General features: G+C 40.1%; 1 protein-coding gene across 6 annotated transcripts in view; it reads left to right on the top strand.

Moving 5' to 3' along the window:
* Nucleotides 1–15288, top strand: part of map7b (microtubule-associated protein 7b) — a 147789-nt gene that overhangs the window by 60508 nt on the left and 71993 nt on the right. For 5 of the 6 annotated variants that reach the window (XM_072554334.1, XM_072554349.1, XM_072554362.1 and 2 more), the window contains one exon: nucleotides 11611–11709. The exons of the other annotated variant lie outside the window; for it this stretch is intronic. In XM_072554334.1, coding sequence (XP_072410435.1) covers nucleotides 11611–11709 — 99 coding nt within the window. The remainder of the gene's footprint in view (nucleotides 1–11610; nucleotides 11710–15288) is intronic. 6 annotated transcript variants of the gene reach the window in all.

Raw genomic sequence — 15288 nt, 5'->3', positions numbered from 1 at the left:
TAGTTTCCAGAACATCATAACTCGCTGTGTAACCATTTTTATATACTCTGGCAGGCCCAGTGACGGCAGAGATCAGTTAGTTTGTCTTTGAGTTTTTTTGTTTAGTTTGCAACTTTTTAAACAGGAATGCCTAGTTTAATTATAATGCTGACATGCAGTTAATGTGACACAGACTGCTTTGGTGCTAGACCTGACATTACCTGGTTCCTTTTTTATTTCATTCATTCTGGTATGATTTTCATTAAATAAACTTGCCATACATTTAGGGAAGCAGTACAATACTTCATTTGATTGCTAATCTTTAGTTGGGTTTGCGGATAGATTAGTTTGTCAATTAAAGGCTTATACACTTATTGGACCTTTTACAGAATAGTGATTGCAACTAAATAGCAGTGGGAAAATACTTGAAATCAGAGTACAGCAATTACTATGCAAGCTATGTTGAAAAATAAGCATCATAGAACGGCAGTCAGCCTTTATTTAAATGACTGACAAATCCAGCCCAAGCTCTGTCTTTTGAGTACAGACTGTACTCACTGACACGTGGTTTGAAGTTGATTGTTCAAGTAAAATTTGTTCAAACAAATTGTTCAAGTCTCAAAGCAACACAGAAAATGAAATATTTTTACAAAAATCATGCAGTCTGGAAGTCAAATTAGCAAGCATTTTAGAAAAGAACTTTCCAATCATCGCAACAAGGAAACTTTATCTATTCACCACCTAAAGGTTGAAGTGCTGTTGTCATCAGGTGATGGCTGTACTAATACAGATTTTGATCCAGTTCCTCCCTCTCTCTATGCCATGATTCCTGGATGTTATTAGGGCCCTCCTTTGCGAAGAAACAAAGCATGATTTTAATTTGTCAGCCATTTTTTTTATTCCCCATTGAGTTGCCTTGTTTCTAACTGTAAGGGGCCTACATTAGTTGCACCAATTTCTTTCTCTTGACAGCAACTTTTGTAGTCCGTTCTTATGTTCCCTGGAAATGTGCCCAGCTTCCTACGCAGAGCTGGAGGAGCACACCATGGCTTTGAGTTCTCCAGCCAAGATCTACCCCTTTCAACTCTATAGAACGTAGCCCTTAGAAACTATAAACCACCAAAAGATCTTAAACTTTTATTGCTTATAGTTTGTAAGTATGTATCTGACTTTACCTACTAATGGCCAATCAGCTCTTTTCCATGGAACCTCTACTCCTATATTAGGCTAAGACCACATTGGCTTTCCCATGGTGTCATTCTTTGTTTCTTCCCAACAAGCAGGACACCTTCCCATACTGCCTCACTGTGCTGACTGCAAACACTATTCCTATGACAGCCCCTCCATAGCTGATGTCAGCTCAGTGAACTTTCTTTCAGCTTCCTCTACTTAGGATATCTTTCCTAGGATGAAAACACTTTGATATTCCAGCTGTGGTCTGCCTAGTGCCTTTAGAGTTTTAATGAAACACCCTACATTTATGCTCCTTTTCCTGTGAAATAAAGGCCAATATTTCAATTACCTGTCCTATTACCCACAACTTGGATGCTAGCTTTTTTGAGATTCATTGACCAGCATTCCCAACTCCCTCTGTTCTGCTTTCTGCAGTCTTTCTCCATTTAAATATTCAGTTCCTGTATTCTTCTTGCTAAAGTGCATAAGTCGACACTTTTCCCATATCATGATATTCCATCTGTTAAGTTTCTGCCACACTTAACCTGTTATATACCTGTGTAGCTTCCTCGTACCAACCTGCTACCTACCTATTTTGGTGTCATCTGCAAACTTTGCTCTAGTCCAGTTACTTTCTTTATCCAACTCATTTGTATATACTGTAAATAGTTGTGACCCCATCATTTAATCCTTGTGGTACTCCACTAATTACAGATTGCTGTCCTGTGACTGCCTTCCTGATACCAAATCTATCTCTTCTGTTAGTTACCTAATTTTCTATTCATGCAGATATCCTGCCTCCAACAGCGTGGCCTCTTATCTTGAGCCTAATGCATGGTATGCTTTCAAATGCCTTCTGAAAATCCCAGTAGTCTATATTTGCTGCTTCCCCTTTCTCTATCTGATCCAAATGGCCTGATCCACAATGTAATGTTTTGGGAAACTGTCCCAAATTCTTCCTCATGGCTTCCTCTTCTAATCAGAATATCCCAATCTGCATGAACATTGGGTAAATTTAATGTTAATTAACGGCCTTTGTTACATGCCCTCATAATTTTCAGGGTTTTTTTCTCTGCCCATTGTATAGCCACTGATAGGAACAGTCCAGGAGTCCATCAGTGTTGTCTTTTCATTTCTCAACTCCATCCTTATGGATGTTGCATCTTCCAGTTCAAGATCACTTCTATTGTACTTATTCCATCCCATATGCAAGATGTAACTCTGGCTGGAAGGAAAGGGCAGCAGAGTCATAGAGATGTACAGAATGGAAACAGACCCTCCGGTCCAACTCGTCCATGCTGACCAGATATCCTAACCTAATCTAGCCCTATTTGCCAGCACTTGGCCCATTTCCCTCCAATCCCTTCCTGTTCATATACTCATTCAATGCCTTTTTAAATAGTGTAATTGTATCAGCCTCCTCCACTTCCTCTGGCAGCTCATTGCATACACGTACCACCCTCTGTATTGAAAAGTTGCACCTTGGGTCCCTTTTTAAATCTTCCCACTTCCACCCTAAACCTATGCCCTCTAGTTCTGGACTCCCCAACCCCAGGGAAAAGACTTCTTTTTTTTTTGTCAATTTATCCAATCCATGTCTGTCATGATTTTGTAAACCTCCATAAGGCCACCCTTAGTCACCGACGCTCCAGGGAAAACAGCCCTAGCCTATTCAGCTATATACCCTTGAATATTTAGTTCCGAGCTTTAATCTCCTTTATAACTGTCTCCATAATGGCTACATGATCATTTACAGGAGAACTTCCATTATCCGAGCGAGATGGGCGGGCACTATTTCATTCTGATTTTTTTTTTATTATTCGGTTAATCGATTTTAAATGCCTTTTCTCTGGGACTCAGTTTTTAAAGTCTGCTCCCCATTCTGGAGACTGCAGCAGGACACAGTGCCCAAGCCCCCGCTCCCAACACTGCCTCCCTCACTCGCCCCCAGAACCTCGTCTACCCCCTCCCGGCCCCCAGTTCCATCCAATGCTGCCCCCGGCTGCCCCTTCCCCCCCCCCCCCCCCCCCCCAATCCTGTCCAACACCGCCCCTGTCCAAGCTCCCCTGTCCCCTCTCCGGGGCAGCTGGACTGGGCGTCAATAACAGGACTGCTGCTACTGCAGCTGCCTTTTGTGGGGTAAGTCTCCAAATAGCTAGCATGTACACATGCACGCACAACTTTTTACTGCAACTTTTTCACAGGTTCCACCTTTACCCTGTACAGGACAATATTGGAGAGATTATCTGGGGAAGGGAGGTGTGTGGTTAGGGTACACCCCTGTGTAGAACTCCAGGGAAAGTGTGGGGAGAGAGAAAGGGCGGGAGGTCAGTCATTTGGAGACTGTGCCTGTTTAATCACTGTAAACAAAAGACTCGATCACTTATGAAAACTGTCGTTGATGTAATGTTTCTGTTGGGACCTTGATCTCCTTCAGATAATCCAATTTTTGGATAATTGGTGTTTGGATAATCAAGATTCCTCTGTTAACCTGTATTTGCATGGCAATTCATCTGTTTAGTTCTAAACCTTTTAGGGTGTTCTGAGACAGCAATGCTAATCACTGAGCCAAAGTACCAGGGACCCTGATTCAATTTCACCTTCAAGTGACCGTCTGTCCGTCCTGTGACTCTCTTGATTGTGGGAGGAAACCAGAACTCCCAGAGATGCGCAGGTTAGGTAGATTGGCCATGCTAAATTGCTCGTGGTGTACAGGGATGTGCAGTTTAGGTGGATTAGCTATGGAAAGTATAGGGTTAAAGGGATATGGTGTCTGGGTGGTATGCTCTTGGGAGGGGTTGTGTGGACATAATGGGGTGAATGGCCTGCTTCCACATTGTAGGGAATCTATGATTTAAATACTATGTATGTGCAAATAAAGAGGCATTTATTTTGCTGTGTTACCATTTTCTTTTCCTGTTTTGATACTATTTACTGGTGTTTTCTATATTTAGACAGTCTCTTTCTGCCCTTCTGGGTATCATTTATCCAAATTGTGGCCCTGTAATGTTGCCATAATCCTCCAGTTTGTAAGCTTAGATTTCCTATCTCCCATGCACCTCCACCATATGGCCCCCTTGGTTTAATTGTGTGCGCCTCTGAAAAAAAATTGTCTGTGCCTTTTTGTAGCCCCCACTCTCATTTTTCTTCATGGACACACCACCTTGAATTATTGTAACATTCAAGTCTATGGGGCTAGTGTAGTCTATATCACCAAAAATATGCTACTACCTAATAGGCTAAAGAGCTTTTTCTGTACTAAGAAATTTAAAGATTTATGAATCTGGTCCTGCTGCCTTTTCAACTTTAAGCAGAAAGAGCCTATCCATTAACCAACTCCTCTTTAATTACCACATTTTCATTGTTGTCTGAGTGGCATCGTCATCCTTAATAAAGACGTGCAAATTATTAATTTATTACCACGGTTCTGCATCTGCCTCTATGGCTATTGCCCTTTTTTTGGATCCTAATTGGTCCAACTCTTCCTTTTTATTGTCCTTTTACCATGCCTAAATAAGACTTTGGAATTCCTTTTATATTGTTTGTCAGTCTCTCTTTACATTCTCCCTATGTTATTTCTTTAAAATTGTTTTTTTACTTGCCATCTAAACCTTCTACACTTGTCTGGTTCTCAATTATTTTCTTTCTGTACAGTTTTGTCCTCCAATGAACTCCAGATTTGTTTGCCTTATATTGCTTCAGCATGAAAAAGTACCTTGACCAATTCCAAACTATTTCTTCTTTTGAAGTTTACCCCATCGTTCAGCTATTGTTGGGCTGACCTTTGACTCCAAATCGTTTCACCCAGATCCATTTTAACCCATTTTTCTTTTTTATTTTGTTATTCTTCTGAACCTTACGTTATGGAGATTCTGGTTTTTGAAAATGTTGGGTTGGCTACTGCCTTTCAGGAGTCCTTCACTGTTCATAGATGCATATAGGTGGAACTGCTGGCGCAAATGGTATCCCTGCTGAAGCATTGAAATGCAGAGGCAAGAGCTCCTGCTGCAGCTACACACCCTTGCCTTCCTTAACTGGAAGGAGGCGAGGATCCCAGGAGACCGCCGATATACCACAGTCGTATTTTTTTTTTAGAACCAGTTCGAATGCTAACTACAGGGGAATCTCCCTGCTGCCGACTGTTGGCAACCCATCATGAAGGTCGTTCTCAGCTGTCTCTTTGTGGCTGAGGAACTCGTCCCAGTGTTGCAATGTAGTTTTTGGCCATGGAGGGGCACAATGGACATGATTTTCTTTGCGCAACAGCTGCAGGAGAAACACTGACAAAAGAACCTACCACTCACAAAGGCCTTTGTGGTCAATCAGGAAGCATTATGGAGCATTCTTTTCCACTTTTGTTGCACCATAATTTTGTCACCATCCTCCTTCTGCTCCACGATGACATGGAAGTCATAATAATGACAAATGGCTTGGCCACTGACCATTTCCCCATTCAGATTAGTATTAAGCAGGGCTGCGTCATTGCCCCAACGCTGTTCTTGATCTACCTCGCTGAAATAGTTCATCTCACCTTCGACAAGTTCCCTACTGGAATAGAGCTAACTTATAGAACTTGTGGGAAATTACTCAACTTCCGTGATACCCTCAAGGCCTCACTAAGTGTGGCATCCTAACAGACACCTTGGAATCACTGGCTGAGGGCCTTCCAAAGTGGAAGAGGGGCATTTGGGAAGGCGTCAAGTGCCTTGAGACTTGCCATCGGGGGAAATGTGGAAACCAGGTGAAAATAATGTACTGCCACACCGTTAAAATGTGTACAGTGGCGTACTTGCAGTCTCTCCGTGCTATGGGCTTTCCACACATTATTGTGCTCCACCTGTACTGCTGGGCTGGTGATCTGTGACAAGCTGACTGTACCTGGCCTGGCTCGACAGTGTTCCTGTGATAAAGGTTTCCACAAATCCAGTACACTCAGGAAATTCCTCCTCATCTGTGTTAAAAATGCAACCCTTTATTCTGAGATTTGCCTTCTGGTCCTATATTCTGGAAACTTTCTTTAGTCTAACTTTTTTCCTAGTTTGACTGTTGTTATGGAGCAGGCCAGACCCCCTCAAAACATTTCAAGAAAGTAGCCCAGACCCTAACTTTACTAGTCATTTTAAGCAGATGTAGCTTGGATATCTCAGGAGGGATGCAGTTGGTCAAACCATGAGGTTTTAAACAAAACAATTTTTATTTACAAGATTACTGAATGAAACACGATGAAAGAGAACAGAGTACAGAATACCTTAACTTGTCTGAAAACTCAACAGATCATCCCAACTTAATGATGCTGCTCCAAAGACTTGCAACAATCCCCATAAAAGCCTCTTGGTGCAGAAGGTAAAATCAAACACTGGGTCTTACAGAAGAGAAGCCGAAGATAAAGGAGGATCAGCCTGTACCTGCTACTTTGGAGTCCAACAACTTTTTCAGTCTACAGTGGTCAGAGCAAAGCAAAGCAAACCAAACCACAGGAAAACTGAGCTGGGAGCACTGGCCATTCCCCTTGCATTGTACAAATGTTTTTTTAACTCTAGCCTTTTGCCTGGGGCAGTATCTATTAGCTATAATCAAACCGGCCCTAAAACCCTTCAACTTAGACGTGTGTGTCTCTTTTGCAACCTGTTTGGGGGGACAAAAAAAATCAAGGATAACATAACCTTTTAAAGGGGCAGTATTGCCACAGGTTTTACTCTGGTTATCAATAACCCAAGGTAGTTCCAACAAAGGGATATTCACAATGTTCTTTTTGATACAAACAGCGCTATAAAATACTAAAAAGGTTAGCACAGGCTTGCTGGGCCAAAGGCCCCCTCCTGTGCTCTGACTCTATGGCCCTAAACTGCAAATGTCGTATGCATAGTATTCAAAATCACAAGTGAACCAATTTACATGGACTTCTCTGCAGATCGGACTGAAACAGGTTATCCACCTACTTGGTCCCGACCTCCAACTGCTGATCCTCTTAAGATTTTGTGTTTCACAAGATCATCTCTGACTGTTTTAAATTTGAGCAAACAGGCTTAGAATGTCTAGGTTTTCCTCGAGGCAATGCATACATTCCAGGTATTGTCAAGTAATCCTTCCCTGAATTGCTTCCATTGCACTTATGGTCAATCTGTACGTCTAGTGACAATATTTGAACAATACTCCTGATGTGCTCTCACCAATTCCCTGTATATTTCAAACAAAACCTCTCTGCTGTTTTGCTGTATTCAATAAAACGTAGCATTCTATTAGCTATCCTGATTAATTGCTTTACCTGAACATGAACCTCCAGTGATTCATGCACTCGGACCTTCAAATCTCTCTCCACCTCAGAGCTCTGCAATCTCTAACCATTTAGATAATATGCTTCTTTTATTCTTTCTGCCAGAGTGGATATTTTCCCACTTTCCCACAATGTACTCCATTTGCCAGCTAGCCTATATCCCTTTATAGGCACCTCTGTCCTCTTCACAACTCGCTTTCCTACTTTTCTTTGTGCCAAGAGCAAACTTAGCTACCATACCTTCAGTCTTTTCATCAAAGTCATTTATTATACTACTTGTGATATTCTGTCAGCCATAAAAATACCAGTTTATTCCTACTCTCTGCTTCCTATTAGTTAGCCAATCTTGTATCCATGCCATTCTGTTACTCCTCTGCCATAAGCTGTTGTTTTGTGCAATAACCATTGATGTGACACGCTATAAAATGCTTTCAGGAAATCCAAGCACCGTACATCCACTGCTTCCTCTTTATCTACAATACAGTTTATTATTTTCGAGAACTCCAATAAATTAGTGTTATAATTATTTTTAAGAAAAATATATTTCAGGAGCCTCCAGTACCGGTTAAGGATCTGTTAGGAAAGTCCACCTTAGGAAAGATTCTGAAGTTGCCCTCTAACCCAGTGAGTGAATACATTACTCGAGTTCTGAAATGGTATGTTTTCAACAACACTGTTTTTCCATTTTCCAAAAATGGCAAGTCGCCTGCTGCACCTGGTCTCACCACTCACCAACTTCCCAGTTGCCACCTTCCTCTTTGAATCTATTATCCTTGTCTAAATCCTATTAGTTCATCTTTCTTGGTGTGATATGAGATCATCCTGAGATTCTACTTCCAGATAAGGCCTCAGGATTAATGTTGGTTCAGCCATACTCATTTTCACAGAAGTTGCCTGCATCAGCATCCAAACATGTTTATGCAGTTTAAATTTTCCTTTTTTAACCTGACGACTGCTTTGTTAAATCTTAAATTATTTATTTAGCTTATTAAGCTAACTATAACATTCTACTTCATTCTAATCCCAGATTGAAATTTGTGGATTTGTCCAATGTATCCAAGTATCCAAGTGAGCCATTATAATGTCTTTAATGGCTTCTCTCATTTTTCCTATGACAGATATTAAACTAAGTAGCCTGTAGTTTACTGCTTTCTGTCACCCTTTTTGAATAAAGGAGTTACATTTGTATTTTTCTGGTCTAAAGGAACCATCCTTGAATCAGAAGTTTTGAAAAATTAAAACTAACACACAACACTCTCAATGATTACTACTTCAGAGATCCTACAATAAACTTTAATGATTTGGAGATTTGTCAACTTTCAATTCCAATAAATTACTTCCTCTTTCCCTAGTAATTGTAGTTGTCTTGACTTCCTCCCTACCTATCCCTGATTTATATTTCCAGGATGCTACTTGTTTGTCCCCTCTCTAGAGAAGATTGCAACAAAATTTGTTCAATTTTTCTGCCGTCTTCTATTAATAATTCCCAGACTCCTTTTCTATTGGATCAACACTTTGTTAACTGTGTTTAAAAATATCTGAAGCAACTTTGCCAAAGATATAAAAAGTTAGGATAACTTTTATTTACCTCCTCAATCTTTTATTAATTTTTGTATCATTTCTTCTGATCTGCCAACTATCTGTGCAAAGTTGTTTTCTTTAGATTTAATATGATTGCCTTTTTTTAAAGGTAACCACAAATGGTATACCTTTCCTTTATATTCTAATAAATAAGAAAATTCTATCTATTGTGTGTGTGTGTTCTGGAATGTCCTTAAGTGTTTGCTGTATTGACCCTCCTATCCTCTTAATCTAAATTCAGTTCTGCTAGCTCTGCTTTCATGTCCTCGCAATTGCCCTTGTTTACATTCAAAATTGTACCCACACTTCCCTATTATAAACTGTATGTAAATGTCATCATATGATGGCTGCCATCCAGGGGAGCTTTCATTCTGAAGTCAATACTTAATTCTATCTCCTTGTTCAAAGCCAAGTCTAGTACGGTTCGCTGCCATTAATGCCATAACGTGCTGGTCTAAGAAGCTGTCCCATAAACATTCAATGTACTCCACATCTAGACTACCTTTTCCTCATCTGATTTTTTTTCTAGTATACATGTAGATTAAAATCCACCATGATAATAGCTGTACTCTTCTGACAAACTCCCATTATTTCTTCCTTGATACCCTGTCCTACTGTGTGGTTACTGTTAGGGGGGCTTGTGTACAACTCTCAAAAGAGCTCTTGCCTTGTATTATTCCTCATTGCTGAAAATGTGTTGCTGGAAAAGCGCAGCAGGTCAGGCAGCATCCAAGCAACAGGAGAATCGACATTTCGGGCATCAGCCCTCCTTCTTCAGGCCGAAATGTCGATTCTCCTGTTGCTTGGATGCTGCCTGACCTGCTGCGCTTTTTCAGCAACACATTTTTCAGCTCTGATCTCCAGCATCTGCAGTCCTCACTTTCTCCTTGAAGATTATTCCTCATTGTTACCAATGCTACCTCATTGTACTGTATTTTGGTTTTCCTGAATTTAGGTTATCCTGCCACTCTCTTGTGCCAATGTCACTATTAATTAACAGAGCCACTCCCCAATCCTTTCCTAGCTGCTTGTCCTTCCTAAATATCACATACCCTGAGGTCACCTTGCAGCCACGTCTCCGCAGCGGCCATTAGATTGTACTTTTTGCCGTTTGTGCTACTAGTTCACCTATTTTCAAATCCAGCACCCTAAGTTTTTTTTCTTTTTGATTTATCTCTCAACATATCTGCTGGTTTGCTCTTAGCTCTGTATTCTCTCTGCATGTCAATAGGTTTATTATTTTCCACATTAATTCCTTCTCTTGCATTTTCTGCATTCTTTGATTCCACACAACTTCCTAAATATGGCCCTTGTTCCCACTATTTCTTTTAAAACCCACACTTCCCTAGTTATGTGGATTGCAAGAATACTAGTCCCAGTACAATTCAAGAGTAAACCATCCCATTTTCACCAGTATTGGTGCCGGTACCTCCAAACTGGAACCCACTTCTTCCACACCAATCTTTCAGCCACATATTCATTTCTCTAACTTTGTTTACCCTATGCCAATTTGTATATGACTCAGTGCAAATAAATGGTAATATTCCAAAGATTTATTTTCTGCTGCTTTTGGTGCCTAAACCCCCTCATCTTTTTTCCTTGTTCTACCTCTGCCAAAGGTGCTGCCATGGACCTCCAACAGCTGGATCCTCCCTCTCCCACTGCAAGATGTCCTCCTGTCCAGATGAGACTTCCAGAACTCTGGAAGTGGGCAAACAGCTGTCCGGATTTGTGCTTTTTACTCAGTCGTCTCATATTGTAACTGCCCAGGGTGCACCGCCGCCCCACCCTCCCAACCCCCCAACCAAAAAAATAGTTTATCATTTCTACAGCCCCCGGTTATCAAAACAAGCTGAAAGAACCTCAAGCCTGTTGGACAGTTGCACATCTGACACTCTTGCACTAATGTTCTGAATCTCTTTACCTGTCTCGCTTGTTTACTGTAAGTGGATCTTGTCCCTGACCTCTAACTGCCACCTGGTACCAAAAAATCCTCCTTCTCCTTTCTGATAAGTTGTAGTGTCTGTAGTTCAGTTTGTAGTTCAAATTGTGGGCCATAGCTATTCAAGTTTCAAACACTTATTGTAGGTATGTTTGCCCTGCATCACAATGGTATCTGTGAGCTCAGTTATGCTGTTGCTTTGGCTTACCACCTATACAAAATTCTTAATGAGATTTTAATTTAGTTATTCTTCACTTATGTTTTTATGAATGACAGTTACTTTGTCAGCAAATACATAAACTGTATCATAACTTGAGAAACTTAACAAATGCTCATTCCTGATAAACTGGCATATCTGTCAGATCTGATGTTTAGTTTGAGTTTCCTGCCGTCTAATCCTCTTTTCAATGCAAGCTGATGAAATTATAGACTTTGTGGTTTCACTTGTTTTATGTAGAATGACTGACACTTTCCAGTTTGCCTCACTGATGCTGAATGCAGGCCACCTACTTTTGAGTCTTCCATTCTTTCATTTTATATATATTTATACTGCTCTGCTTCCCCAATTAATACAGTAAATTAAGGGACCACGTTTCTTTTTTTTATTCCAAAGTTCTGCACATCAGCATTGATTTTTTTTTAATGTATTGTTTCACTCCAGCTGCTGAGGCACATGTGAAAGTGGAGGACCAAAAAGGCCAATTAAGTAATCACTCGATTTCGACTACTGGGCAAAGTGTGAACTCTGGAACCAAACAGGGTGTGTGGTTTTAAATTATGTACAGTTTGTGCTTTTTTTTTTCAGTAAGTGAGATTTCAGATGTCCAAAGCAAGACTTCAAAAGTGACATTTTATATGTGTGTATTAAATTATTTTGGCTCCCTCTATTTTAAAAATAATTTCAAGTCTCAATATAATCGGCAACCCTGGTAAAGTATAAAGATGATTCTTCAAAAATCTGTCTGTACTCATCTGAATCCTGTCATCTTGCCCTGTTCATGCATTAAGGTACCATTGTCCATATTTACTTTTTTCCAGACATTTTGCCAGTACATCTAAGATTACTACTTTGTTTTTACCTGTTGATTTTGCACTCTGCATTGGTTACACCTGTTCTTTATCAGGATTAAAACTTTCAGTTCCACCATTAATTTGGAGCCATTGTGAATGCCACTTTTTTTTTTGGTTACCCTTGTTTTGCAATTCATGCATCAAGTAACTAATTTGCATGATTTTTGATTACTGCCTTTTCAGTGCTGCTTGAGTTGCCTGGTTCCTGTATGGTTTAGATAAAGTTTTTTTTTTCTGTACTTTTTATTTTTCTGATGGTCAAATGTCACTTTTATGGAAGTGTATTTCCGCAATGTTGACAGTTCACTTAAATCCTTTTGTTGTCTTGGTGAACTTTTTTCCATGTCCAATTACCAATTGTCAAGAGCAAGCTTCTTCATTATCTTTCTGTCTTATGGAAATTCTGTATATTTTCCATCCATCATTTACATGTACATTATATCCCTGGATGCCTTCCTATGGCTGAGTTTTCCTTCTAATCTTGCATTCACACTGTTCTACCTCTGAATAGGTAATTTATAATTTGATTATTGCCTTTACTTCAATAAATGTAATTCAGTGAATCTCTACTGACCACCATATTTTGCACTAGTTTTCTAATAGGTCTTGAGACTAAACTATCTTTAACAAGTGGAATTCAGCACCCAAGTGTAGTTGACCTGAAATGATCTGTGTTTGTGTATTGAGATCATTCCTTGTAGTAGAAGGAAGATTTAAACCTGTGTTGTCCAGTACTTGCATATTGTGGCAGTTTTTGGAAGTGGTGATAGCCATAAGTGTACCTTGCTGAATTAGTGTTGAAGTTACCAAAATAGTAAGTGAGAAACATTTTGTAGCAAGTGGGAGAAGGTTGCATTTTGAAAGAGACGATTATGCGAAAAAGAAAAATAGGTATACTGATGGATATTTAAACAAGACGACTTGTTAAACATACCAGAAGAATCTCATTGAGACCTCATACTGTCTGATATGATAAATACCCATAAGTTCCTGTCACTTGTACTCAATTGAAATCAAAAGGTGTACTTCAAAAATCACCTAGGTTATGGCACAGAGACCATTTGGTCCATTTGTATCCATTGCAGCCACAAATTAGCCACCCAGCCTAATTCCACTTGCCAGTATTTGGACTATAGTGCTCAGGTGCATTTCCAGAAACCTGTTAAATGTGTTCATGTTCTCAGTCTTGCTTTATCTCCCATCTAGTCTTCCTATCAACTACTTTAAATCCATGTCCCCGGACCCTGACTTTTCTACTGAGATAAATAGCTGTACCATCCACTCTATTCAGGAACCTCAGTCTAGTCTATCTCAATCAAATTTCCTTTGGCCTTTTTTGCTTTATTGAAAAAAAACTTAAGACTGTCAAACCATTCCTCAGATGTGCGCTTTTCCCAGTTCTGGCTGCATCTTCATAAATCTGTTTGTACCCTCTGTAGTGCAATAATGTACCTGCAATGATGTGACCAAAGCTACCTACGGTACTTAAGTTGTGTCTCAACTCATGACATATACAGTTCAATATCATGTCCCTCTTGCATTCTATGACTTCTCTAAAGTTAGAGAGGATGTCATATGCTGGCTTAACTACCATTTTTAGTCTGTCTCCTACCTTCAGGGATGTGTGGATTTGTATTCCAAGATGACTGACTCCCAGGACGTGGTTATTCCTTTGCTTTAGTTTAACTCCAAGGAGTTAAATTCCATTTGCCACTTTCTCTTTGTTCCCCCATCTGACCATTAATATTTTTCTGATGTCCATCACTTTTTATTCTCCCTGTCAACTGTGTGACCAATTTCTTAATTGTCTGCAAACTTAATCATTTAGATTTGGCCATTGCACCCTTGTTCAGTGTTGAGAACATGTTTGCTTCGAATTCCTTCAATTATGTCTTTGAATGCCTCCCATTGCTCTGATACTGGTTTGCCTTCAAGTACCTATTTCTAGTTCACTTTTGCTTTTTTAGCTTAATAAAATTGGCCTTAACTCAGTTGGGAACTCTGACTCTATTGTGTTGTAATCCTTGATCACCTCTACCACCAAAATACTTTCCCACTGCTACTCCTTCCACCTGCCCAGCCTAATCTCCTAAAATTAAATCCAGAATTCTGATCTTTCCTGTTGGGCTTGCTACATGTGGGCCCCAAACAAATTGGAACAAACCTTAAGCATTATCACCCCATTCGCAATTTCCCCCCCCACACCCCCAACTCCTTTTCTATCCTGTCTGAAAGCCCTGCAACCAGCAATGACATAACCCTGCCATTCCTGTCCCCTCTCAGGTCACATTTCTGTAATGGCTATAATCTCATCTAGTCTTATTTCTCCATGCCCTTAGTTTGTCTGCTTTACTTGCAGTTCTCATTGCAGTAAAGAAGATAACCTTGAACACTGCCAGATTTTTTTTTCATTTTCTAACTTTGTTTTCTCTGCTTTCAAAACCGTTGTGTTAATTTTGTCTGCCATTTTAATTTGATTTCTCCCAACTGAATCTACCTTTGTTCCTACGCCCTGCCAAATTAGTTTTAACCTCAGCAACAACACTACTGAAATGTCCCACAAGAAAATCAGTCTTGGTTCTAATCAAGTTCAGCCTGTTCAGTTCCTGTCTATCCTAGGGCCAGTCCCAATATCGCAAGAATCTAAAGCCTTCCCACTTGTAACAGTTGTCCTTCCACACGTTCATCTCCTTTTATCATACAAAGATGTAGTACAAAAGAGGCCCCAAGTCTATTGAGTCTGTAATGAGGGAGAAAAAAAACAGGTCTACACTCCCACTTTCCAGCACTTGACCCTTGGCTTTGAATGCTGTGATAATTTAAGTGCTCATCCAAGTGCTTTTCAAAGGCTGAGGTTTCCTGCCTCCGGTCCCAAACCAGGCATTCCAAATTACCACCACCACCTGGATGATTTTTCCCTCAAAGCCCCTCTAAATCTCCTGTCTTTCATCTTAAAATTATGTACTGCAGTTGGTTCTGCTACAACGCAAATTGACTTAAATGCAATTGATAGATTTAGACTGTTATTTACCTATATTGGCTATAACACAATGCTGGCCCCATTTAGTTTAAATGGGGCAGCTATTACATGATTTTCTTGCAATAAGAGAACTCGCAAGAATGGAACTATAACATTATATCAAAATCAACAGTATTGTCATTGACCCTTTAACTAAACGGAAAAGCAGCTTCCTATCCTATCCAAGTCTCTCCTACACCTTTAATTAGTTCCCTTCTTGGCCATCTCTGCTCCATAGAAAACAACCTG

The sequence above is a fragment of the Chiloscyllium punctatum genome, chromosome 3, assembly GCF_047496795.1.
Source record: "Chiloscyllium punctatum isolate Juve2018m chromosome 3, sChiPun1.3, whole genome shotgun sequence".
Taxonomy (NCBI): domain Eukaryota; kingdom Metazoa; phylum Chordata; class Chondrichthyes; order Orectolobiformes; family Hemiscylliidae; genus Chiloscyllium; species Chiloscyllium punctatum.
The sequence above is the reverse complement of the archived record's forward strand: the minus strand, read 5'-3'. Positions and strand labels throughout refer to the sequence as shown.